Below are 27660 nucleotides of genomic sequence, written 5' to 3'. Positions count from 1 at the left end.
CTAGTCTCCAACTAAAAAAGATTAAACTATAAGCTTAAAGGCAGGCACATTGTACTATACCTGTCTTCTACAGGATTTCTTATCTTCCTGTAAATGCCTGAAGTTGGTCATATTTGGACCTGATGCAGTAGTTTCTCTGTAATTCCCTCCATAAAAGACAGAAGATCTTGAATAATGAACATAAATAACTAGTGTAATGTTGTAGTTTATGATTTAAAACCCTTCACTGTCTTTCTGTTACACCTCTCTCCCTGGAAGCTGCCAGTGAATGGATATGGATACTTAGGATAAACCAGCTTTTTATGGAGATCCTTTTCCACAGCTACACTAGTAATAAATTTTCTCAGAGCTGCATTGGAGGAGTATGTGAGGTTTCTTCTCACTCCATAAATTTTCTTCCCAGTGAAAGAAGATACTGGATGAGGATGAGAAGAGGTAGAATGGCCATTCTCTTTCATAAGAACCCTTGTCTTTTACCTGAATTCAGAACTTTCTCATAGATGTATGATATTTTATATTACTTGATAGCTCAGGGCAGGAACTCATTATTCAGACTTCAGTATGTGTGCACATGCTGTAGTCATGTAGAAGATATGTATCTCACTAGATTTGAGCAGCTCCATTAAGTCACTAAGATATTCCTGCTATGAGAACTGTGTAAAAAACAGTCACTCTGAATTCGCATTTTTGTTAATAGCATGAGTGACATTCTACTATCTAACCAGCAGAAGATGTTTGCCAACGTATCAATACCGATTAAAAAGACAACATATTTTAAAATGGAATGAGCCTCCATCATCTCAGTGTCAGATGACCTCTGCTATTAATATCAGCTAAATGCCCAGCTTTACCTTTGAAGGATAAGCAGATTTTTTGTAGAAAAAATCCCTAAGATCTATACCTCTATCCATCTAGAGAGAGAAAAAAAAAAAAAAAAAAAAGAAATATCAGTGCCCTGTTCATGTTTACATAAGTTTATAAAAGGGGTTGACATGAACAAGATGGACATTTAGAATAGAAAAATAATTGCATTCCTATTGAACCACTGATTTCTGTGCGTGTAGGAAATGACCATTTCAGCTTAATGTACATATTCCAAATGCCATTAAGAGGAGTCTTTACAAACTGGTGTAATTTCTCCTTAATTATTCTCAGTGTAATGTGTGGGACTATGGTTAGAAGAAGAAAAAACATAGAATGTAGAAGTCAGTAGTTGTAAATAACTGCAAAAACATTCCAGATGAATTCCTCTAACCACATGCTTTATTCCAACCATCTTAACATTATAATATTACAGTTATGTAATTCTTGTCATTTTTCTTACTGTTGAATTGCTAAACATCTCTTTGGTTAATGCCAAGCATAAATGTTGAATTCTGGAAGCATTACTGGTTTGCAAATATGCGTTTCTTCGTAGAAGGATAACAGGGTTTTCTTCCATGTTCATTTGAATATCACTAAGGAGAGAATTTCATATTAAGTTGTTTAGAGGGAAGATAGTGAGAGGACTGCAAGTAGCTGGAATTAACCAACAGAAACATGATTACTAAAGAACTACTGCAGCATATTCTCTTTATGTGGTAGAGGTTTTACAATATTTACTTTATATGATAAGAGTTATAAGTAGAATTCTATGTTGTCTGTTCAGCCTATTATGCAGATGGTGCTTGATTAAAATCTATTTTAAACTACAGCGATTACTGCAAGATAGTGTGCATAAAACAGCTCTCTTAGCTCCATTAAAGGCTTTGGTACTATTGCAGTTTATTTTAAATATGCTTATAGACATTTTCCAGCTTCTCAAGGGACATTTAGATATCAACGATGTGCCTTACTTGATAGTTTTAAATCCTACACTAGATATTCTTCTGATCTATTATCTGTGCAACATGGTTAATGCACACTTCTTTAAAGTGAAAGATTATTGCTTTCTTGTGATAAATAAGTTAAATACATCACCATAATTAAGCAATAAGCCATGACAGGAGGTGGATTACCATGAGCTAACTACACCTCCAGGGAATTTGAGGCACAAGTCTATGCCTAGCAGAGTATATGTTTTTTATTTTATTTCCCATCTGTCTCTGCTTTGGTGGTTAGAAGTGGGGTCTGTGAAGCTGATAGACTGATGAGAGCATAAGGTAGGCCATCATCTCAGCCATTTGCAAGGTTATTAGTATTGGAGTTCTGGTATTCTTTTTATGTAGTTATTTTCATATAAGACAAACAGAATTTCCCATGTGAGTACTCTCTTTTTAACGGTGGGTTTTTGAACACTCTTGATTGTTCCAGTTGGATTATAAGATTTTAGAGCTGTTCTCAGAACAGTTAGCCAGCAGACTTCTTGCACAAGTTTCTGCAATGTATTGCCTAGGTTAGGAAGTTATGTGGCATCCTAACACACAAAGAAATTGTAAATCTTATTAAGTCAAGAATACTTTGAAAAGAGGAAAATCTTGTCAAATAATAAAGATAAAAACTTCAATTATGGCTCCAGTTATTGTCAGGTCTCCATATGCATGGAGTTTGTTTAAAATTGCCTGAAGACTTCAGAATGATGCTGCCAGATTAACTAAGGAAACCTACTTAATTACAGTTTAGTCAATAGTTTTAACTGTCATTTAGGTAGTAGTTTTGCGTGCCCTATAGAATGAAATACTAGCAAGACACTAAAAGTTGGATAAATTAATAATGGGTAATACAACATTTCTATTTCTCTGTATTTTTCTAAAAAGCTCCACGGCCATTAACTTTTTATTAAAGATACAAAGTATGTACTATGATGTTGCAATGTAATGGCTAGGAAAAAATCACCTTCATTTTCAAATTGTAGCATCACATTGTTCTCATCTTTAATGAGCCACAGTGATCAGGGTTGTTCACCTCAGTCACCTGGATGCTGTTGGACACCACACAGTGAAGTATATAATGAAAAAAAATGAAAAGGTTTTGTTCAGATCAAGAATATTCAGTAATTCTCTTCATGCAGTTCTTCTGATTTGAATACTTGTGCTCTGTTCTGTCACTTGACATGCATTATCAAAAAACAAACAAAAAAACGTGATGAAAGTCATATCTGGTCAATTATGACTTCTATGCTCTTTACCTTCTCATATTTCAAACTCCTCATGATGCACACCACATTAAGTTACTTTTTTCTTATAGTACTTCTCTGTTTTTATGTTACAGGTTAATGGAGGAGAGAAGAGACCTGCTTCAGATATGGGAAAGAAGCCCAAAACTCCTAAAAAGAAAAAGAAGAAGGACCCAAATGAGCCACAAAAGCCTGTGTCTGCCTATGCATTATTCTTCCGAGACACTCAAGCAGCCATCAAGGGCCAAAACCCCAATGCTACTTTTGGTGAAGTCTCTAAAATTGTAGCTTCAATGTGGGATGGCTTAGGAGAAGAACAAAAACAGGTACAGTATGTGCTGTAGCTCAAACACCTTGTTGCAAAATATATATATATATATATATATATAATCTGGGTCATCTAAGCACTGTAGGCAGCTTCTTTTGTTTGCAGAGATGAAACACGTATGTGTGATATCAGGAGTGTGGTTTAAAAAGACTAAGATAAGGAGAGCATCATTTCATTTATTTTGTCGGTCTGTGAAATCACTTTTGCTGGGCTGTGACACAAACTTTTAGATTACACTTAGTAGTCTTTTATGCTGAAATCAGTGGGCATAATATTCCTGGGCAGGGCAGACAGAATAGCATTGCCCTGTCTATGAATGTGTGGTGTAGGTGGGCATTGCTGCAAATAAGTATATTCCTGTACAATAGGAGCAGACAAATAATGGACCTCTCAGTTATTTCCCTGTCTTGTGATGCTAGGAGGAGAGCTAGGCTCTTCCCATCTCCCAACACGCTTGGCTTTTTCCAGATGCATCTAGGAGATGGACCTAGGATGGATCTAGGCATTCGTTTAGTTTGTGGAAATAACATCCCATAGTTATTTATGTCTTCCATGGAAAGGTCTTGGTCCTGCAATGAGTTCAGCAAAGATGGTTCTGAACCTTTGCAGAAATCCTTCTGAGTCAGTCAGATCCCATATAAAAGTGAGTAACTCCTGGTTGCTAACTGCATTCATGGGTTTACAGTGATACCAGCTGACAAATGCCGTTCTTGCTTTAGCATACCATTACTTGTTGTAATGCATAACTTGTTATTGGTTGTGTATTTATTAACTGAAGGCAGAATTGATTGGATTGATAAAGAAATGGGAACTTTAAGAAAGATACAGTTCTAGAGGGAAAGGATATGCTGAATAGGAGTTACATTGGCTGCAGGAGACATAAGTAGAGGCAAAAGTACCAGGAGTACTGGGCCAAAAGTGCATCTCATTCATTCATTCTGAGAATATCAGTATTACATAATAAATTATAGCTAATATGTCTAACAATAAAAAGGAAAATAGTACTGTGATTTTTTTGTAGGTAAAATCATAGAATCTGTCTTAAAAAAGTGCATTAAAAAGTTCAGCTTTGACTTAAATTTTCTATTCAGGATTGAGAGTAATAATTGAAAAAGACCTACACTAGAACAGCTGAAGAAAATTTATTTTCCTTATCTCTGTTATCCTTAATTTAAGTTGAAACACAGCAGAATGACGTGTTGCAGAATCCACATAACACATACATGAAAAAAAATGAATAAAACTAGATTTTTAAACCAATTATTTCAAGAGTTTGTGTTAGCATATCTTTGTTACTCTTTGACTCATTTTGCCAGTTCATTATCACCAGGCCTTTTTTAATTGAGCACTGTACAAAGAGAATAAAAGATAGTCCCTATTTCAAAAAAATGGCAATCCCATTTTCTAGAATAAATTTAAACTCATTCTTTATTCCATTAGAGATCCAATTGTACAAAGTAATGATTACAAGACATCTTAACTGACTTGATAGTCTGTATTTTAAAGGCCTAATTTTTCAGAAGTATAGCATTAGCAACTGTTATGAAATCTGTGTCTCTGCTAGGAAAATTGAACTTTAAAAATACTAATGATTAATGCATTATTTGGAATTTGACATTGAAGAAGCTTCAGAAATTCAGTAGGTAACTAAAGAAACAATAACGTCATTAGAGAAATACTTTATTGATGAATTATACTTGCTGAAAAAAAATCAATTATCATAAAGCTTCTGGCTTTTATGTTTTGGAAGCAAATGCTTATTCTGCAATTTAAATAGAATTGTGTTTCCAAATTATGTTTCCTGAGTTGGAACTTCTTTAACTATTTAAATAGTAAATATAAATGAATCAGAAAGTAGAACATAATGCAGCTATTGAGAAAGAAGAATAACCTCATTTTTTTTATGCCGGGATGAAATCTTCACTGTTCTATGACCTGAGCTAGCTTTTTCTAGCTAGCACAGTAATTCTTGTTTATCTCTGCAGATTGACCATGGAATAAATAAAGGTATTGAAACTCAGTACAGTAACAACCTAAGGGCAGGATATGTATGCCCAAGCCTTTGTTAAAAAAATAGTTTGATAACCTGACATATTAGACTGTAGTTTTAAAGGGCTTGTGCAAAAGCCACATATGTTTCTCAAACTGTGAAGAAATTAGGGAAATGTTGTTTGAGAAAATAGGATTTGAATAATGAAAAAGCAGTTATTATGAACTGCGTTGTTCTGGGTACCTTGCTGAAGTTAGGAGGATTTGTACTTAAAATGCATCACGCACAGATTGTCTTACCATGCAACTATTGCAATTTGTTAGATTAAAGCAGGTGTCAGTATACTTGTGCTCTCTTTTTTACCCTACAAAGATGTTTGCATTTTTGTGTCGCATGCTGTAACTGCTTCCATTAATTTTGGAGGACCATTATCACACAGCGGTGTGAATCTGTGGTTTGTTTGTCCAAACCTATACATAGAGACATCTAGGAATTGAAGGGACTATAGAAGTGATGTTGTGATGTCATAGTTTCTCCTCAAATTTTAATTTGGTTGTAATAATTACATATAAACAGAAGCAATGGCTGTGTGTTTTCTTTCATTTTTCACTGTAAATGTTTTATAAAAACATACAAAAAATGTTCTGATTAATAAACCGGTGAATGGAAAGCAGTTGTAACAGTAAAGAGCTGGGATAAATTCTAAGTGCTGTATCCATAGCGTAGGGATATTTTCAGTAACTTTACTAGTTCCTGTCTTACTATCATGGACTTTGTTTTCTCGTTAGTCAGTACTATTCTTCTGTGCATCCCCTTTTTATAGCTTATTTATGTACATCATTGCCCTTTGCGCACATTTTTACTGCAAAGGGGAGAAAAACATTCCCCAGGGGGAAGGGTTCAGCATGCTAAATGGTCGAGCCTGTGGCTTTCAGACAGAATGCTGGTTCAAACTAGGTAAAAAGGCCACTTAGGTCATTTTTTGTCATTAGATGAAAAAGGAGAGTCATTTTAAATCAGTACCAGATGTATGTGTACTAAATGAACCTTAAGTTTCTAATTGGAGCCCTCGTAAAGCAGTAATAGAAGTGGCAAATCACAAACAAAATGTTCTTGTTTACATTAGTGTAACTTTAAAACTTTAGCCAAAAAGCTTAATAAATATGCTATTATACTAAAAATGGAATTCAGTGTCTATTCAACATTCAACAGAATTAATCTCTAGTGTATCTTCAGCAATTTAAATGGAATTCTAGCAGGAATGGAGTTGGCATTGTATGAACAGCTTAGTGTATATGTATGTGTAGATGTGTGTATGTGTGTGCATGTGTTTCTGTGGGTTTATTTAAACGTTTCACTGGCCTCATAGCAGGAGGATGGATTCACTTAAGAGACCCCAAAATTAAAATTCAGATAAAGAAGAGAAAGTGACTGTAAGAGTGGTGGTAACATATGCCTTCTTTCAGGCTGCATAATTCATACACAGTAATATTACTGCAACAGTTAGCTCAATTGCAACTCCTCATTATTTTATCCTTCAGTATTTATTCCTATGTTTGATGCCTCATGAAATTACTGTTAATGTGTTTATATAAGGGCAGATCTGACACAAGTGGGAAGAATTTAATTTCCTACTCATTCCTTCCTGCTGATGTGTCCTCTTCCCCTGGTAGAAGTGGCAAGTGTAAATAGTTAATTTGCTTCAATTATGAGCCTGTCCTGCTAAATTAGAAGCAGCAGGAATATGAAGAGCCAGAATTATACTTACGAGGCAGCTGACAAATCCTCTGAGCTTACAAAATCAAATCATTTACTCCTCATTGGTGCTCAAAGACCCACTAGATAAAAGCTGCAGTTTATTCTTTAAAATCTGATGGAACTTGGATTGTATGTTACCAATGCTTAAGTAAATTGAAGTCCTCGTGCATTAGTGTCAATGATTCTGATGCTGTTAGCATTTTCATTATAACACACAAGCTTTCAAGGGTTTCTATTTTGGTCACTGAAAATAGCCCAGACTGATTTGATCATGAAAAATATCTCAGCATGTTTTATAAGTTTCTTTTTTTGGGAAAAGAACTGTGAAGTTTTATCAAGAGATTGTCCAATGCTTGGATGAATCAGGTAGACTAGGAGGAGAAGCTTTAAAAATAGTGCTTGTCAATAATTCTTGTCTGATATGATGACACTTAGATATAGCATAACACCAAAGCTTCTCAAAATTGATCTCAGACTGATGTTTCAAGAGGCTTGGCTCATCCTGGCCTGCAAAGAGACCTAACCTCCCACAAAGCACTGTGCTGTGTTATTTGATGTCACTACATAAGACATATGATCTCAACTCATGGGTGGAAGAGCCATGGTGCATCCATTGCAAGCCCTTGCACTTGGGGTGCCCAGTGTCAGGGCCCTGGACAGCTCCAGAAATTCAATTGCAGATGTGGAGATAGATTCAAAGGATGTGCAGATCAAGTTCAAGTAGTCAATAGCATTTTGGGAACATAAATTTACAGGGTTTTTTTAATTTATGCTCTATACTCATGCAGATGTTTGTTTATCTGTTTCTTGTTCCACCCATAATAATGACCTTCTTTTTTTCAATTATTACTATGTCTATGCTGATGAAGTAATCTCCAAGGAATAAACAAGATATTTGTAAAAGGATGAGAATGTACCTTCAATTTGGCAGATAAACAACCACACAACATTTAAATTTACCTTTGTTTTATTTTTGTAAATGAGAATAGGAAGCAAAGGTACATCTGTACCTGTGTGCATAATCCCAAAGGATTCAGGCATAACAAAAAAACAGCCTTATGTCTTCCCTCCCAGCTACTTGCACTGGCAAAGTTGCTCTTATCTTTGTTGCACCTTAGGCCTGTTTGGGAGCTCCACTTTTTTTTTTCCAACAAATTTCTGTAGTGAAACTTCTAAACTAAAACTGCACTGTGCATTTGGGTTGTGAAACCTCCACACATACAAGTTCACTAGAACAGCTGGTGCATTTTACCCTGTTTAGAGTAATTCAGCCTGTATTCCTGCTCAGTCCTCCTAGCAGGTTGGTCATCCCCAGTCTCCCAGGAGCACTGAAGCAGTGGGGAACATTAAGCCATTAAGCCCCCACTGCCATGGGGGTGGATATCTATCCCCCCTTTGCTACTTACAACAGACACAACACATGGCCTTGGATTTGAACATTGTGAACATTGGCTGTAGCTGCACTTCACCTTCTTGTTGTATTTGGAAAGAGCTGAACCCAAAGGATCCTGGATTCCAAGTATTGCTGCCTCAATGTTCCTAAATAATAACCCTAATTTTCTACATCCTTCTTACCCACCCTTTATGCATATATTTGAGCTTGATGAGAACATAGCTTTGAATTGTCTGTGTACACAACTGGACTTATTATGCTCCATTTGGGCTCAGACCCATTTATAAAAAAGAATAGCAGCAGGTGCAAATAATCACCAAATAAATTGTGTGTTTAGTGTCATTTGTTTTGCGTCCAACTTTTATCTCACGTGCTTCTGATGAAATAAACACTCTCCTGTAAGTTGCAAGCATCAAGACTGAAAGGTCACATTTAGTCCTGACATAAATGGCTGCAAGATCCAGTGAGCTCCATAGAGTTTCAGTGTTTGTACTGCAGTTGACTTTGGCCTGTGATCTTTAACCTGCATGCCAGAAAGACTGAATTATTTCCCCTAAGCCTCTAATATGTCATCAGTGTCATTTTCATGATCTGCAGTCTAAGAGACTGCTGAGCCACAGAGCTAGCCCTGGGCCTCTTTTTGTTACTGTGTGTACCTAGATTAAAAATCAAATGGTATTTCAGTACCCATTAAGCAATTCTGAGGATTTTTTTCTGACTGCTGTGGGAATATCTATCTCCATATTTTAGAAGAATGTGTGCAGTTCTGAGTGCCTTTGCTTCAAAATCATAAGATTAAAACTAGAGATATGTCTCCCACTTGGAAAAAATACAAGTTTTCTCTGTGAGCCTAGGTATGTAGGGCTAGGAACGACAATCTGAATGTGGAATTTAATTCTGGATTGCAACCTACCATATTTTCTCAGATACCATTCCTGTAACTGTAGCCTTTGAAAATGACACTCCCATGGGTAATAACACTGCAGAGACCAAAAAGTCAAAACCAGTCATGTTACTTTTTGATTTGTTTTTGCATATACTGTTTTTTTAGGTTTATGGAACATTTCCATCAAAACAAATGTGGGCATCTTTACATCTTTTTAAAAAGACAAATATAATTTGCTTGGAAGCTGCAGCTCTAAGGAGACACTCACAAGATAAACTGAAAAATTTCCCTTCTTTTTCATCCTTTCCAGCTATTCAGGCAGAGTCAAGGAAATAGTGTGGTTCTTTGTAATTCGCTTTGTCATGTAGGAGGCACAAAGCTTTTTCATACACAAACTCTGAAAGTCATCTTCTAAGAGCATCAGTCAGTTCCATTCACTAACTCTGACTCTCTAATATCAAAGAGGACTGTAGCAAGTTGTTCCTTCTTCCATTCGAACCTGATATTAAAAGCCAAGGGCATTTTTGCAGATATTCATGTGCTGTTCCCCTGAAGGAAGAAGGGTGCAAAGCCACTCTGGACAACATAGGACTCCTGCTTTAGAGTGTTCGTTGTGATATGTTGATAGTCCTCCAGAAGCAAGTTGTGAGGAAGTTAATTGGGAAAAGATGGCTAACCAGAATAAAAATTTGGCTCATGGCATTACAGGTATATTTTCATTATATATATCAGCAATGAGTGTCATATCGTCCAGTGCACAGAATAGCACAGGAGACACAAAGCCTTCCTGAAGGAATTTGTGATCTAGGAAGACAAGAATTATGCAACAGCTAAAACATATAAAGGAAAACATAACCAGAAGTTGGCATCATAAAATAGAAGTAAAGATATTCTACTGTGGTTTTGATTTGGTAAATCTGTCATTGTGGCTAACCATGTAACCCACGACACATCTATCTCCAAGAGAAACTTTGGGGCAGCCAGATTAAGGATGTTTATTACTATCAATAGAGTTCAGCCCTCAGTGTCGCTACAGCATGTGTATGATCAGCCTAGGGAACTGGACCTAAAAGATGCCAGTGCAGAGGTCTGGGAACTGGTACCAAGCTTTATTTTACCACTGGAGATCCAGGGCATTAATTTTCTCCAATGGCGTTGTTCAAATGCTATCTTCTGTGCTTATACACAAAAGGTGGAGTTTCATATTTCTTATGGAAAATGCCTTTTTCTGTATTCCTGCATGTTTTGCTTAATGGTGTAAGGGAACGTGAAGCCACCTTAGCGTGTGTACTTGGGAAGTGTAATTAGATAGTAAATTAAGAACCCTTGTATTATGTTGTGTGAATTTGCCTTTGTGAAGCACAGTAGGAGAAGAATGCCAGCAGCTCCATTTGTGGACATATTAATGTAATTTTGGTGGTTTGGGGTTGCTCTAACAAGCTGAAGAGAATAAGAGCAAATAATGGTGACCCACCCTGCATATGCAGAAATGGTGTTTTTTTCTGCCAACATTCAATTTCCACAACTTGGACAATGGAAAAAAGAAAATATTGTGTAAGAAAAAAAATCTGCAGCTGAAACAGAATGGGCCTTTACTGCCTGAATGACAATCAATCAGCATTCAATTATAATGTTAATTGAATTAAAGCAAGCTAGGAATTACTTAATTCTGTACATATATGCTCTGTCAAGTTACTTATTTAACAATTGTTACTTGCTTGAGGGAGGAAAAGAAAATGTTCTCATGCAAGAGATTTCTGAGATGTCAGAAATAGTATTAAATATTACCATTAGCCTCTACAGATAAAGAAAAGAACAGAAATAGAATTCTTGATACAGGAAAATGGTAAATGTATTTTTAGAAATTATGTGTTTCAGAATTTGGTACTGTCTTAAGTACAAAATACAGTAGAGCTTCAGCCATTTTCTAGAACACACTTGAATGATGACACAAGCCCTTTTCCTCCCCCAAAGCACTATAAGGATGGAACTCTGTTAATTTACTACAACACGAAACCATTTAAGCTTGAGGGCTAAAAATTCTTGCAGCTATAAGAAAAAAAAAAAAAAAAAAAGTGAAATAAGGAGGTTGGGGAGGGCAGCTGACTTGCTTCTACCTGTGTTAGATACAAATGCTACCAATGCTAAGGCCACTCCCTGCTTGCTGTGACTTCATAAGCACCCAGTACAAGTCCAGTCTAGCACAACTTGGTGAATTGGTACCCATTGCAAGGGCCATATTTATTTGCGTTCATATGCAAAGAAGTATACTGACAGCCAGGCCTGGTTATTCATGAAAATGAACAGCTCCCAAGACAGATAAAATATACTAATTTTTATAATAGGCCAGAAACAATGAGAATTTCCAAAACTAGTGCAAAGATTATCAGCCCATTCATATTTTGCCTAAACAGTGACCGTCTTGAAAAGAACAGCGACATCAAGATATTGCTCTACAGGCAAGTAAACCTGCAAGCACTATTCTGGACAGTGCAAGTCAAGAAAAGCAAGCAAGGGTCATCCCATTAGGGTCATCCCATCCAGCATGAACATTTTTACCATAAAGACCTTATTTGACATAATTAATGTCAGCATTGCAATGGAAGACATAGTGTTCATTTGATTATTACTGTCTCACCAGAGGACTCAAGAAAAGAGGGCAATACTTCATATGAAGTACTGATGTTTTAGTTGGAGCTTTGCAGAATTGTTGCTAGCTTCATATTACTGAGTTAACCTCAAACAATATGATTATTTGAGGGAAAAGTCAGGTCCCAGGGGACACTTTCAGTATGCTGTGACTGTAAGTGCACAGCGGGAGCGTATATTTTTTATATTTATGTAATACAAAATAAAACCCAATGTGGAAGTAGTAGATACATGATCTTTTGAAGATCATTATTCTGTGTAAAGTTCTTTGTTCAGCTGTGTTTTTTAAACTGGCTATCAGAGCGATGCAGAGGGATTGCAATATAAAAAGCAGTAAAACTTAGTCTTTGTTCTGTAGGTCAAGCTAAATTCATTGTAGCAGCTAAGAGCAGATTGTTGACTAATTTTTTATTCATTTACAAAGCAAACTGTACATTTCCCTAATAATCACAAGTGATTACAAGTTAAAAAGCAAATTGCTACTATTTTTTGTACAAAACAATAGGAGGTCTGCCAACACTATATATTTATCTTAATCTGGAGAAATTAGAAGAGGCCACAGATACAGTTGCTCAGCTAAAACCAATTTCTTTTCCTCTATATGTTTACAATTTTAGAAACCTAAGACTTCTATGTTTCCATTGTGATCTTTTGCTTCCCTGGGAAGAATAATCTTTAATCCTTTTAGGCAATTTTGCCAGCCTGTATCTGAGGATTGTTCCTGCAAGCAGAACACTGGTGAAGCAAAAAACATTTTTGGCCAGCATGTTCTACGAAAAACTTCAAATCTGTGTATTTTTTAACTTTTTCTCTACAAAATGGAAGGCTAAGAATTAATCCTGCTTAATTACAAGGGTAGGTCCAAAATCTACCCTTTCAGGAAAACAAACAAACAACAAAAAACCATGATAGTATTTGCCAAGAGAAATTCTGGCCTGTTGCTGAATTTGCCACTGTCATTGCTAACAGCAAGTCATTAGCTGGGCTGCACAGGTCAGAAATTCATTCTCCTCTTGAGAACTTTCAACCCTATGTACACTTCTATAACATCATGTTACTGCAATGTGAGGAGGTCCTGCTATATCCTGCAGATAATCTTTGATCTTGAAATTTGGGCAAAATTGAAGTGACTTTCAAGGCTTTTTAATTTATTATGAGATTATGTGCATGCCACATTTAAAATAATTTGGTGAGTTGAGAGAAATGTGCAGAAATAGATCTGTGCTCCTGAGAAGTTAATTAGAATGACATGGGATCAAGACTGGGATAATGACTAGCATTTGTTATCCTTAGCAGTTCCATGAAGCTTCTTTGACTGCCTGCACCAGTTTTTCCAGGGAAGAAAGAAAGCCGCTTGGTTGATCTCTGTGGTGCCATCATTTCCTCCTTCATTTATCTCATCTGTCCTCCAGAGCATTCTTTTCTTCCCCAGAGACCTTTAACTGGTATCACAAGTAGAAGCCAGTGGAGAGGCCCACACTGTCCCTAAACGTCCCATTTGCAAGTATGCCATGCACTTAACTTGGAAGAATTAAACCTGAGATGGTATGAATGATAGTGTTTTTTCAGTACTGCTGAGTAGTTAAAGGGTGTTTCACATTTGAAACAATATTTTCATTAAAATATTTGGTGTTTATTATTTCACTCTTTAAAATACATGAGGAGAAAAGGATGTTTACTTAGAAAGACTTTATGAAGATGCATGAGACACACCTGTGATGTGTAAAAACAAAATCAGATTAATTTACCAATGTGACGCTCTTTGTTTTTAGGTATACAAAAAGAAAACTGAAGCTGCCAAGAAGGAATATCTGAAGCAGTTAGCTGCCTACAGAGCAAGCCTTGTATCCAAGGTAACACTTAATATATAAACGTATACATGTATATAGCAACATATTGCAAAGCACTTTCAGCATTTTTATTGTGCTGAGAGCACTGTAGTATTTAGTGCAAATAGCCTCGTTTGTTATCACCTTAAAATTAAGACATCTATTCTCTGTGCAAATGCTCAATAAAATCAGTAATCTCTCCATGAACAGATTCTTTTTCCCTTCTGATCATATTGACAGCACTCCTCCAGGCTGGGAGTATCATTGCAGTCAGAGGAAGGAAATCCCAGTAAAAAGACCATTCCATTGTCTTATTTGGCATGCCAAATAAACCACAAATGTGCCATGCAGGCAGTCATCATTCTACCTCTGAGGAAAAACCACATCATACACAAAATGCTTTTTTTTGTTTCTTTTTCTTAAAGAATTGTTTTTTTCCTTTCTAATCACAATACCCAAAAAGTCAGGCTCAGCTCACATAGCAACTTTTCATATGGAACTGTGAATTTCCGTTTTATATCCAGCAGTAAAATTTACATGAGCACAGCATAGGTCAGCATAGGGCTCTTGCAGTGGAACACCTGCATATCCCCAGCACATATTAGCAGCACCTTAGAGAATCACAGAATGGCTTGGGTTGAAAGAGACCTTAAAGATCATCTTGTCCCAACCCCCTGCCATGGAAATGGCTGCCTCCCACCAGCTCAGCTGCTCAGGGCCCCATGTTACATGGCCTTGAACTCCTCCAGAGACGTGGCACCCACAGCTTCTCTGTTCAGCCAGTGCCAGGGCCTCAGTACCCTACTACTACTGTATGTATATATATATACACTCAAACATTCTTGGTGCCCATTATTTTGTAAAAGGCTGTTTTTAACTTGTGATGAACTTTTTTGCAGTGTGGCAATGTGAAAAAAACAACTTCAGAAATATAGCAATTAGATTGAAAACAAATCTGGATATACTTTGTTCCTTCATAATTAAACTTGATTTTAGACTTACAAATGACATTATGAAGGACTAGCATACATGGCATGAGTAGAACTTTTTGTTGGTTTTAAATGTTTGGAGAGGTTAGTGCTGCACTCTACTTCTCTGTATATTACCTGAATTTTTGCACATTTTCAGTGAAATTGAATTATCCATGCAAAGAGCTTTCGTGTATATTATCCTAGTTTATATATTATCGTGTACATTATCCTAGTATTTGCTAAGGCCTTGTGCAAATTTAAATGTCTTAAATATGGCTGCTATCCCATTCATTTATTTTAAGATGTATCTTAAACACTTAAATTTTTTAGCTACCACCACAAATACAGTTGCATTAGTTAAGGGCATTTACAGGATACCTATAATTTCTGTTTAGGGCTGTATGGTTTTAGAAATACTCATTGTCCTCACATGCACGCAAATAAATTCATTTGAAAGATCCTACTTATTGGCAAAAGACAGGTCTAAAAAGCTCAAAATATTCCAGAAGGTTTTGCAGATATGCATCAAGCATTTGTGGAAATAACATGCAAGCCATTATTCAGTATATCATGGTCTGTTCATATAAAACTACATATAGCTTAACTTCGAAAATATAAATATAGAAAAACTTAGATATTTGTTTTCTATTATTTGGGGGGAAAAAAAAATTATGGCATTTTCTGAGGTTTGTTTTCAGGGAAAAAAAATTTAAGATTGCTGATCTGTTCGGTGCATTAAGCCATTTGTGCATATGTTTAAATTTGTTGTTAGTCAGAAAAGCACTGAAGCATTTTCTTAACTTTTAAGCAATTATTTAAATTCTGCCCATAATGTAATGTTTTCCTCTAGTGTGGAAAGTATCAAAATGTAAACTTAATGAAGCTGAGTACTAATTGCTTTCTCTCATGAACACACTCAATGAATCCAGCGGAGCTGCCATGTAACTAAAGCAACTCCATTTTGGAATATGGATGTAAAATACTCAGATGTAATATTATATCAGTATATTCTAAATTATCATTATTAAATATTTATACAGTACCAGAAGAGTTTTAGTTTTTAAAACATGCACATAAGTATGAAGAAATAGATATAATATATTATTAAGATTGTTTGGAGTCCATCTGCTCTTTTTTATGTTACATTATCATCCATAAAATCTATACTTAGAGAATATTATTAATATTACAAGACCTCCATCTCAAAAGTTAAGACACACCAGAAGTAATACACCTTCTCCAAAAATGCTCTAATAGAATATTAATTATTTGCTCATGTAGTTTGTTTTAGGTGCTGTACCTCACTCTTTGGGTCACACTTCATACACTTACATAGAGTCATAGAATCATAAAATCACAAAGGTTGGAAAAGACCTCCAAGATGATGCAGTCCAGCTGTGCACCTATCATCAGTATTTCCCAAGAAACCACGTCCTTCAGTACAACATCTAAATGTTTTTACATGAAGGTGTTCACCCTGGGAGCCCCCATGTTGTATTTACTGCATATTGCTTATCCTTGCTTCTTTATCGAATTTTCTGTTCATCTCAGTCCAGCAGCATTTTAGTATTAAAAAAAAAAAAAAAAAAAGTGAATTCATCTCAGTAGTATTCTGGAGCTTGAAGTTTATATTGTCCACATTCTCAAACACAGCTAAAGCACTGTGAAATCAAATTTTGAGTCATTGTTAGTGTCCTGCCTGGGACATCTAAAACTTTATTTTTCATGGTATGCAAGCAATATGACACCTTCTGTGTTCAGTGTTCCAGTGACTTCAGAGTCAGCTGGCTGGCAGCTATGAGATATTAAATGATGCTTCATAGTACATCTGTTTGATATCCAGATGATGGGAGTTACCCAACTATCAAACTTTCTTAGTCCTTCCTCACAGAGTGCTCCTGAGGAGCTGTAGGGACTGTTCACTTCTCCTGTCTCTACTTCAGGTTTCCTGCTTCTGGCTCAGTGTGTGCCTCATTTTGCCCAAAGCAGTATCCCTACCAATTTGCTATTTTTTTAGCTCTATTCTGCAACTTTTTTTTTTCATGTATTACTGCCAGTTTTTAAAGAAGCAATGAGTATAGGATTTGTGTGTGTGTGAGCATTTTTCTGCATTTATTTGCAAGATCATTTCTTTGTGTAAAGCAAAAGACTGGGCATAAGCCATGCTGAAGTTGAATTCAATGCATCCCTATTAGCCATCTGAGCTGCTACAACATTCAGAACATGAGTTTGTAGGGTAAACCTACAATGGGGTAAACCTTTTGCCAGGAGATTTCTGAGCCTCTGAGTGATAGCAAAATAATGAAATTTAGTAATGAAATTCAGTGACATTGTTTTCTGTCCTGGGCCCTAAGGTGAAAGTGGGATATTAGCTGTGTTCTTTGATGTAGCCATAACTGAAAAGAATGGAAGTGTCTCCAACAACTTCAAAGTAGAAGTGCCAGCCCATCTCTAATACATTTTGTAATACTTTAGCAATGTCTTTATAAAATAGAGCTATCACCCAGTAAAAAAAACCATAGAATTGTGTAAATATGTCAGCTAAGCATTAATCCACACTTAATTAATCAGTGTATTTCCTGTATTTTTCTCCTGTTTTATAAAGACTTTAATTAATGAGTCTGTAGTTGAGATTGTTCATGTGAGGAGGAATTGATATGTAAAGTTAAAATTACATTACAAAGCATTGTCTCTTCTGCTATGCAGATTGCCATATTGCATATAGTACTGACTAAGCCTTTGCATTGTAAACAAGTGTCTTTATATTTGCCCTTAGTTGCAACTTTTAGTACTATTCAGGTCCAGAAATGCAGTCTCTGGTATCTGGTAATTTGTACAGCATTACATAAAATGCTGTGAATTGCAATTTTACTTTTTCATAAAACAAGCACTTTTTCTGGCTAAACCAGCCTTTTTTCTGGCTGACATTAGAGTTTTTGCTGCATCTTTCAAGTATATATATTTAATACAAATATATACAAGAATATGTTAAACATGTTTCTATATTACATGCGTACATCTATGTACATTTATTAAAAATATAGGCATAATATGTATTTAATATGAATAATACATATGTTGACTATAGTAGCAGGAATTTAATGATTTAAATAATACAAATATGATTCCTTTTCCCTGTTTAGTTCTCTCTCCAAATAAATTTTTTAATTCTTTACTGTACAGTGACACAGTTTCATGCAGACACATTTTAACAGCAGGGAGAATATAATTCAAATACCAAATACTCAAGCATGTTTAGAAAGTGTCACAGCAGTATTCTCACATGACATTGCAACAAACACAATGACATTTTTCAGTCTTGTGGACAGCACAAATCCTTTGGACATGTAATATTTCTCCTTGAAGTATATGGCACACTTAGCTTTCCTAGCTCACCACTTTGCAATTACTTTTCATTAAAAGCATAAAGGTAGTATCTAACAAGACTGGCATTGCCATAATGTCTTTAGCACAGCAATTTGTAAGCAGAGATTTTCCAGGCACCCAAAATGTCAGTGTTGCATGCGCAGTGTTTAGAATAATCAATCACTGCAACAGTCTCTCCAGGGATGTGGTAGACTCCCTGTCATGGGAAGTTTTCAAGTTGCAGCTGCTCAGGGTGCTAGGTAATCTCATCTGAGCTCCCTCTTTCCTTGAAAGCTTGGACCCTATGATCTTGAGATCCCTTGAGTTGATCCTTAATTCAGTGATAATGTGGTTGAACAGACTAAGAAGGTCTTACAAGACCTTTGAAGACTGCAGTGAGTACATATGGAGAAGATCGAACTAGTTGTATAAAACAAAATCTGCATCCAGATGTGGAGTCTTTAGTACAGGAAGTGCATGCAGAGAAGGCCACAAAAATGATCCAAGGGATGGAACACCTCTCCTACAAGAACAGGCTGAGAGAGCGGGGCTGTTCAGCCTGAGGAAGAGAAGGCTGCAAGGTCAACTGATAGCAGCAGTACCTAAAAAGGAACTAGAGGAAAGAAAGATACAGACTCTTTAGCAGGGTGATAGAACAAGGGGAAATGGTTTCAAGCTTAAAGAAGATAGATTTATGTTAGATTTAGGTTAGATACAAGGAAAAAGTGTTTTCAAGTAAGAGTGGTGAGGCACTGGCACAAGTTGCCCAGAGATGTGATAGATGCCCTATTGCTGGAGACTTTCAAGATGAGGCTGGATCAGGCCCTGGGCAACCTGATCTAGCTGTGGTGTTCCTGTTCATTGCAGGGGAGTTGAACTAGATGGCTTTCAGAGGTGCCTTCCAATTCTAAGGATTCCACAATTCTATGATTCTATGAAAATAGAGATCATGTTTATAAAAAAAAAAAAAAAAAAAAAAAAAAAAAGGAAAAACTAAAGTCGACCTGTGAACTTGATGGTGTTAATTTCCTGTTTCACATGTGTATGTGGTGAGAGCTCTTGCCACAAAAGACAAAAAGGCGAAATATGTCAGCTCTCCCAGACTGTGCTTCACCCCACTCCTAATTAAATGTGAATGTATCGGTGTGCTCCCGCCATTATTTACTTTCTGTGGCCCAATTAGTCTCAAATTCCTTTTTGCATAGAAGACAAGCTTCAAATGCAGAGGAGCACAATATCCCAGCTCTCTCCTCCTTGAAATAAGCAGCTTCCAGGGTTTAGGACATTTCTTTTGGTAATACACTACTGAGTATCTCTTGAGAGAATAGAGGAGTGACCTGTTATGTCTGCTGGTCAGAGCTTTAATCAGCTGGCTATTGTGTATAAGAAGAGCAGCAACCCTTCTGTTGCTGGTGAAGGCACCTTCTTCCTGCTTTCTGAGGCAGCAGATTCCTGTATTTACATACAGATGTTCTGGAATTTTGGAAAATAGTTTAGGTTGCTCTCAGTGAAAGCAACATGGAAAGAATAAAGAAAAGACATGTCTGTGTTTGATGAATGGGCTTTGTTTTATTTTGTTTGTAGGTATTAAAGTGCTGCAAGGTAATTGGCAATGTTTCCATTGAAACAAAACAGAAAAAAATCAGAACAGTGACATTCATCTACAGCTTTTTCTTTTGTCCATTAAACATGGACAAACTCTAGCTGAAAACGCTATGATGCAAGGCTGTTATGGGAGAAGCTTCATGTTTCTGTGATACTTCAGTCTCCATTTCTGGAGTTATTATGACATAAGCAGATGTTTTCAAAGAATCATAAATAAAATCACGGACGTGCATGTATGTGATGTATTAGAATATATGATAAGTGAACGTATTTATCGATAAAAAAATTATCTGATCTGATAATAGCACAAATCAAACCAACTTCTTGTCTAGGAAAGAAAGCAACTATACCACAGCTGGAAAAGAAGAACAGAGTACACTTAAGATAATGCCATGAATTGTATTTGAGAGTAAATCATGCAAAGCTTTTGCATGCAATCAGCATTGCAAAAACCTAACAATGCTTTCGCATTATTTCAGCCCCAAATGGCAGAAATTTCTTGAGTCTTTGAGAAACCATGTGTTGGTCTGGGGAGCAATTGTGTTTGTTTTTAAAAGAAAGAATTAATAAAACTAGGTTTCACTATTAGCCTAGTGCTCCCATTTTGGGAGTTAAAACATTTGTATCAAATTAAAGTTGCATATCCTTTATCACGTGTATCCAGATTACATTCGTAAAACATCCATTTTTACTTACATATCCTGAATGAATCCATGACAATCCCCTGCAGATGATGACAAAATATATATTTAGTTTTGAAGATGTTCTTCTGAGCCAACTCAGCTAATTATAGATGACAACTCATGGCTTACTCTTTTGTTCTGAAACATCAGGAATGTGTCAAAATCTTCTGAACTCTCTAGAGTCACCAGCATTATTGCAGTGGGTGACTGGAATTAACACAATACGAAACATCATTTTCTAAGAGCCTCTTGTGACTTAAGTAGGGAAGCAGCTGTATTATAAATATGCATATGAATTCTCTGCCGGAACGAATAGAGTTAAGTGAAAGGGATCTCTGAAGTAGTGAGAGAGCTAAGCAGGAAGAAGAGAGCAGTGCCAGAGAGAAGTCATTCCTTCATAAACAGCTTCACAGTGGTATTAATCAAATGGCTGAGCCCATGTAGGTTAAAAGAAAGGATTCTTCTCAAGGACAGGGTTAGGATTGGAGGTGACCTAAAATGCCAAAAACATTACAAACAGACAGGATTGTGTGAACACAGAAAAGCTGAGAATAAACAATTCAAGATGTTCCTTCTACCAAAGAGACAGCAAAGACAACAGATGCAAAGTTAAGCTTAGGTAAGCTTTGTAGGAGCTGCATAAATATTCAGCCAATTTCCTTCCATCTACCCCTTTAGTGTCATAGTACAGAAGATAACTCATTTAAAGCTGAGTCAGGCCTGCCTAAGTGATCACAGCTTACACAGACTGGACCTTGCTGGTAACAGCTGTCATAATCACTGCTGTTACCTGAATGGTAACCTTCATTCTGGTCACAGAGTCCAAAAATTGGTGAATTTTTCTCCATGGCTTAAGAATGGACACCAGTCAGTAGATGTGCTCATGGCACTCTGATGTACAGGGATAGTATGTCAGCAACATTGGTTCATAACATGTATTCATTTAAAACCTGAATCAAGTTAAATCTTTTCCAACATTTGCAACACTCGTATGGTACGTGTTCATTGCCTGTGTAGAGGAGATGCCAAACCCAGAGCACCTGTTTCTCATTTAAAATAAAACCATGTTACACCATTTTGACTATGTAAAAAAATCTTCTGAGGTTGGAATAAGTTATGTTTGCCGACAAAGCTACTTACTAACATTGATAGAAAATTTATACTAGTCATATTGACCATAAGGCTCATGTCTTTGCCCTTGAAGAGGTCTTTCAGCATATGTTTAAAGGACACCTTAGACATTTGTAGTATCAGGAATGTTTACTGAGTGTGCACCAGCTCTGCAATCTTATGCATATTTTAGTATAGAAGGGAGCTTAATTGCTGATGTTAATAAAGAAGTTTTTTTTTTATGTTTTGTATGCAAACTGCTGAAATCATATTGCTCCAGCTCTGATAATTTGATTCTTTAGCTGTTTCTGTGAAACCAGTTGAATAAGAAAAAAAATAACATTTTTCAGGGTTGTTTATTTGTGACAGTACTGACTTCTTGATTTTGTAACTCAACAATATCAGTTTAGTAGTGCTTATTGGAAGGAAATTATTGCAAAAGTGTTTCTTTAACTCCCATATTTTATGGTATTACTTGTTAGAGTAAAGTAAGAATGCTGAATATGTGTATCTAAACTTATGATGTTCATATATATATATGTGTACTTATATATGGCTCTATTTCCTAGCAACTTTCCTATCAATGACTGCATTAACATATTGAAATGGCAAAATAACATATGTGTAGCCACTCATAATTTCTAGATGTACTTCTGAATTAATGCCGTTAGGAAGCAGTACTCATCAACTGGGTATTAATCTCAGCCTCAGTTAGCCAGGTACTTCATGGCTTTCATAGAAGATGAAATGAGGATCCAAACACTAATACTGTGGTAACCATGTTGGGCTCTGATCCATATTCCATTAAATTTAATAGATTTTTCATTATTTTAAGTGCTCTAAGGAAAAGACACTTAAAATATTGCTGTCTTAAAATATGTCCTAACTTTACTTTCAATCATGTGAAGGTTGCCAACAAAAGTGGGAATAGAAGAGCCAGTGGTAGCCAAAAGGTAGCCACAAAGTACAGAATCAAAGACCATCTGTAAGTCTCAACTACTGTTTTGCTACCCAGAAATGCAGCTGATGATTTAAAGTACAACCATAGACTTTTCAAAATGGAAGTAAAATAATGTCCAAAAGGAAACTATGGAGTTTCCAGGCTAGCACCACTAGGCTGTTGTTTCTGTGATACATCAGGCTGAACATGATGCCTGTGTCAAAGGTTATTTCTCAGTTGCGGGAATGGGCTGGAAATTTCGGGGTGAGACACTCAGTGTAGTTTTGCTTTTAAGGAAGTAACTTCAGTCTATGATTAGAAGGACCATGAGTCTCATAGCTCTCTTTAGGAGAGAACAGCACAACTGAATGAACAATATTTAACCCCTTAACCAAATTCAACTCTTACATTTGGTAGATATAATCATGGAATTTTGACACACAATAAGGGAGTAGAAAATGGATGGAAAAGTTTGTTTTGCCCTAGAATTGGAAGGAAGGGTGTAATTTTGGTCAAAACTTTGGGATAGAACTTTGCACTTTTTGTAATATAGTCAACACTCAGGACTTTCTGTGACTAATATAATTCATCTGTATCTTCTCACACTTCTTTGAAAGTATTATGCAAATGGAATTATTTTACAGGCTGAAGATCACTCGCGAAGGCATTCCATAAATTGTTTGCCAGTATTTTTAATTAATCTAATTAAATTAATTACCATGATACATGCAGTGTTTCTTTTGTTTCCTTCCTTTTCCTGTTTCTCTTCACTTCAATTCCCTGTCTGATGAGCTTTCAAAATGTTCTTCCATCTTTTTCTTTGGATTTCAGTAAAACAATAGATTGTAGTGTAACGTAGTGTAAAAAAGAAATTTGTGTGTAGTGCCTACAAATCAGTTATACCTTTTCTATAGTGTTCCATAGCCTTGGCCTACCTACCTTGCCTTCATCTTCTGATTTTTTAATTTTTTAAAATTTAGACAACAATATTAAATGATGTTAGATGGAGAAGCAGAACCATAAGAAACCCTACACATAGCATATAAAGAACTTGAAAGATTTAGAGCAAAGCTGTGAAATGGACTCAAGAACATGTAGAACATGTAGAAGCCACTCAAAAAGTGTAAAGAACTGTCAAGAGAAGTTAGTCTGTGGAGTTGGAATATAGTTATCAATGTATGTGTACCTCTTCCTACTATTAACTAAATATAATATTCTGTCACCCTCTAGTGGTGGGTCTACAAAAAACAATTCTGATGGTAGTGATAAAAGAGTTTTTCATTGTGTCCGGTAGAAGCCATTGTCAGAAGTAGGAAATATTAGACTTCCTTATTTGATGGCCTGTGTGTATTGATTAGTAACTACATGTATCTATAAATAAGCGTATCTAGCAACCTAATTAAATAAGCAAATTGTCTGTGTTGTCTTTAAGCAGATTGCCCAAAGAAAGCTTTTAAAAATGGTTTCCCAGCTCTTCCTCTTGGATAAGGCAAGATCAAATGGACTGAATACCAGCCTGCAAAGTTAGGGAGCATGACTATTTGAAGTGTATTTGGAGTCCATAAAACCCATACTGGCTTATTACATTCCCTCTTTCTTACTTCCTATCTTTGCCTGTAATAAAAGTGCTGCCCTTGTCTAAGACTGTATGATGCTGTATTGGACAGATGCAATGCCTATGCATGAAAGCAGTAATTGTGCCTGAAATAGTAGTGTAGCTTATGCATCATAAATTCCTCTTGATATATTTGATGGTAAAGCAAAACAAATCAAAATTTTTGACAGCGCTTATACCATCAGCTTCAGCTGGACTTACAAAACCTGGGGTTTCTGACCCAGCCTTAGAAAAAGCTGACAGTGCACTATGCTGAAAAATAGCTATAATGGGTTCATTTATCAAGATTCCCAGTTACTGATAATATTGATGTGCTTTAGACTAACATTAGACAATTTGGCATCAGATCACATATGATTTAAAGCGACTTGAGTAACAGCAAAATACTTGGTCTGAAACTAAAGTGTTGTGCTTCCCTCTGGATCAGAAGATAATGAAATACACAGAAATCTAACTGACAGCTTGACACAACTGGAACTGCCCCTCTGATCACTTTGCAGATACTCTTCTGAGAGGTAAAGCAAGTATTATTCATCTCTGTCCTGAGACTGTACAATTCCTCTTAACGTAATTCAGGATTTCAACTATTATGCACTACTAAGTATCCAGTTCCTCTGTAATTTTATCAGTATGGGTCATGTATTCATCACTTATGTGTGAACTCGGTATTGCCCAGTAATTAAATTGGTTCACTGTGTCTTTGTTAAAGAGGTGTATGGCAGTTGTAGTCACAAGTGAAACATAGGTACATATAGCATATATCAGTGTGTCACAAAGAGTGCTGCTAAGGCTTTGTGATACCTCCTCGCCAGGAGGAACTATTTAACCAAGCTGACCTTAGGAACTGTAGGAGAAGTTGCCCCTGCTCTGAGCAGGCAGAGTTCTCCAGCTACACTATAGAAAGGCAGAGTGTTTTCATGGGGGAGTGATGCACTCAGTAAAACAATTTTCTCAAGAAAAACCACAGACACACATCTCCTGTAATATGTGAAGAACCCAGCACAGTGAAGGGGAGGGTCCAGACCACACCTCTGGTTAGCTAACTTCTGGAAGCTGAAATTTTGGCAAACCTGACAGGTCCAGTTCCCACACTTATGAGATCATCTTACAAATTTAAGTGGGAAGAGAGGGGGAAAAAGTGCTTTTCATATCATCATGAACGTTAGATTAGTATTTTAGGATTAATACCAAAAAAAAAAAAAAAAAAAAAAAGGTAGATTGTGTACCAATTTTCAAGTTTTATCCTTTACTATCTGTGTTTTTTTTATGTCTGCATCACAATACTGTGAAAATTCATATAATACATACCACAGATGTGTACGCTAACATGTGAGCAGAGCCAGGCAGATGCAAAGATTTGCATTTGTTTTAGAGTATACATTTAATTTTCTTTAGATTGCTGGAGAAAATAAGTGTCTTTTGCTAATGGAACTGCAGTTTTACATAGGAAAAATGAAGTTATCTTCTTCATCATCGCATGTAACGAACCAGGTTCAGTAACATGCGTGTAGATGGATTGTTGCTGGTGCTACATCCTTCAGAATACAAATAGGGTTTTTTTGACTGCACTGACCCTAGAATGCTGAGAGTAACATGAAACTTACTCTGACTTGTAAACTGAGCAAACATGACATGGAGGTCACTGAATAAGGGCATATATGCATCTTTCAGCCCTTGTTTCGACAAAATGACTCCTTTTTCCAAAGGGACATTTCTGCCATTTTTTTTCCAGCATGTTTCACCTTCCACTGGCTATCAATCCCAATTTGCTTAACTGCAAATTATGATTCCCACCATAAGTACATGGGAGTTAATTCTTAAATTTTCTCATCATTTATTTGAGCACACAGAGTTAGCACTGAGAAGACATAAGAAAATTAGGGCATGGAAAACAACAAATTGGGAGCAAATCAGATATAACAATACGTGTATATTAAAAATAAGAGTATTCATAAAATGCATACCCATTAATGGAAAATTTTTATTACTACCAGCCTTAAAAAATCAGAATAGACCATAAAAATTTTGAAACTGTGCATTTTCTATTCTTCTATGCAATATTCTTCAAACTGTGGTAAGATAGTTTTCCTCTGTCTAATGAAGTCTAACATTTATATAGACATAAGTTAAAACTGGATTTGAAGAAGTTTATGAACCCAATTTATGGAGGAAGTTTTGCTAAAAAGTAATGTTATTCAGAATTTTCCTTTTTTTTCTGCATGCATGACTTATGAAACATACTTCATACAGGTCTAGATAGCATTTCAGCACAGAATACTTCACAATAAAAGCAATTAGTACATTTAGTCAGTGCAAAAGAACAACTGCATGAGCCTCTTCACAGTGTGAGATGTCCACTGATAAACCAGCATTAGCAGTTGTCAATGCCTATGTTAAAGGACACTGAAATTCTTACCCCTGCAGATAGGAGAACGAGGCACTGCGCAGGGAAGTCATATGTCAAAGATCACTGCAGACTTTTGCCAGTACCCACCCTCTTGAGTCTGTTTTCAACTAGGCCAGCAAATCTGAGAACAATAGTAATGAATGTCATGTGAATAAATGTGACAGGCTTGGTTTTCTTTGTTGTGTAATTCATTAGGTCAGTGATGCCAGTTCCAAGTTTTGAAAAAGCAAAATGTCAGACTAGATCAGGAAGCAAGGGAGCTAACCTGCCTTTTCGTGGTGCTGAAGGAAAATGTTTCAGGTAATGGTAATCATTGTTGGTCTAGCATGATAACCAAACTCCAGGGCAGGGACGTTTTGATTGTCCAGGTAAGTGTTTCCCTACGGTGAGATTCTTTAAAAACTGAAGTTCTCCACTATCCTACATTTACAGAACACTGATGTTAGCAGATACTCCTTTTCTTCAATCTACTCTAAAAAATATTGAGAGAGGTGTGCAAAGATCCATCTGGACAGTCGAGTCTGTAAGTAGGTGAACAGCAGCATTTTGTGGCTTCTAAATATTGTCTGTTTTTCATTTTTCCCACCAGAGCTACAGTGAGCCTGTTGATGTCAAAGCCTCCCCACAGCCTCAGATGATGAATTCAAAGCAGTCAGTGTTTCATGGGTCTGCCCAGACTCACTCAGCACTGTATCTCAGCTCCCACTACCACCAACAACCAGGAATGAATCCTCACATCACTGCTATGCATGCCAGTATCCCCAGGAACATAGCACCCAAGCCCAACAACCAAATGCCAGTGACTGTTTCCATAGCAAACATGGCTGTGTCCCCACCACCACCACTTCAGATCAGCCCTCCTCTGCACCAGCATCTCAACATCCAGCAACACCAGCCAATTTCAATGCAGCAGTCCATTGGAAACCAGCTACCGATGCAGGTCCAGTCTGCTTTACATTCACCAACAATGCAGCAAGTAAGTTCTTATTTTTTAGCTGTCTGGGGAACTGGGAAGCTGTATTTCTACAGAGTTCAA

At 36.5% G+C, this 27660-nt stretch overlaps 1 protein-coding gene across 3 annotated transcripts in view; it reads left to right on the top strand.

Annotated features, from left to right (window-relative positions):
- The window catches only part of TOX (thymocyte selection associated high mobility group box), a 219631-nt gene that overhangs the window by 179568 nt on the left and 12403 nt on the right, over positions 1–27660 (top strand). For all 3 annotated transcript variants that reach the window (XM_042870266.1, XM_042870264.1, XM_042870265.1), the window contains 3 exons: positions 3190–3420; positions 13871–13951; positions 27214–27600. In XM_042870266.1, the coding sequence (XP_042726200.1) occupies positions 3190–3420; positions 13871–13951; positions 27214–27600 (699 nt within the window). The remainder of the gene's footprint in view (positions 1–3189; positions 3421–13870; positions 13952–27213; positions 27601–27660) is intronic.

This window comes from Lagopus leucura, unplaced genomic scaffold (assembly GCF_019238085.1).
Source record: "Lagopus leucura isolate 7727_CA_CO unplaced genomic scaffold, USGS_WTPT01 Super-Scaffold_100002, whole genome shotgun sequence".
NCBI lineage: Eukaryota > Metazoa > Chordata > Aves > Galliformes > Phasianidae > Lagopus > Lagopus leucura.
This window is presented reverse-complemented; position numbering and strand designations above follow the sequence as displayed.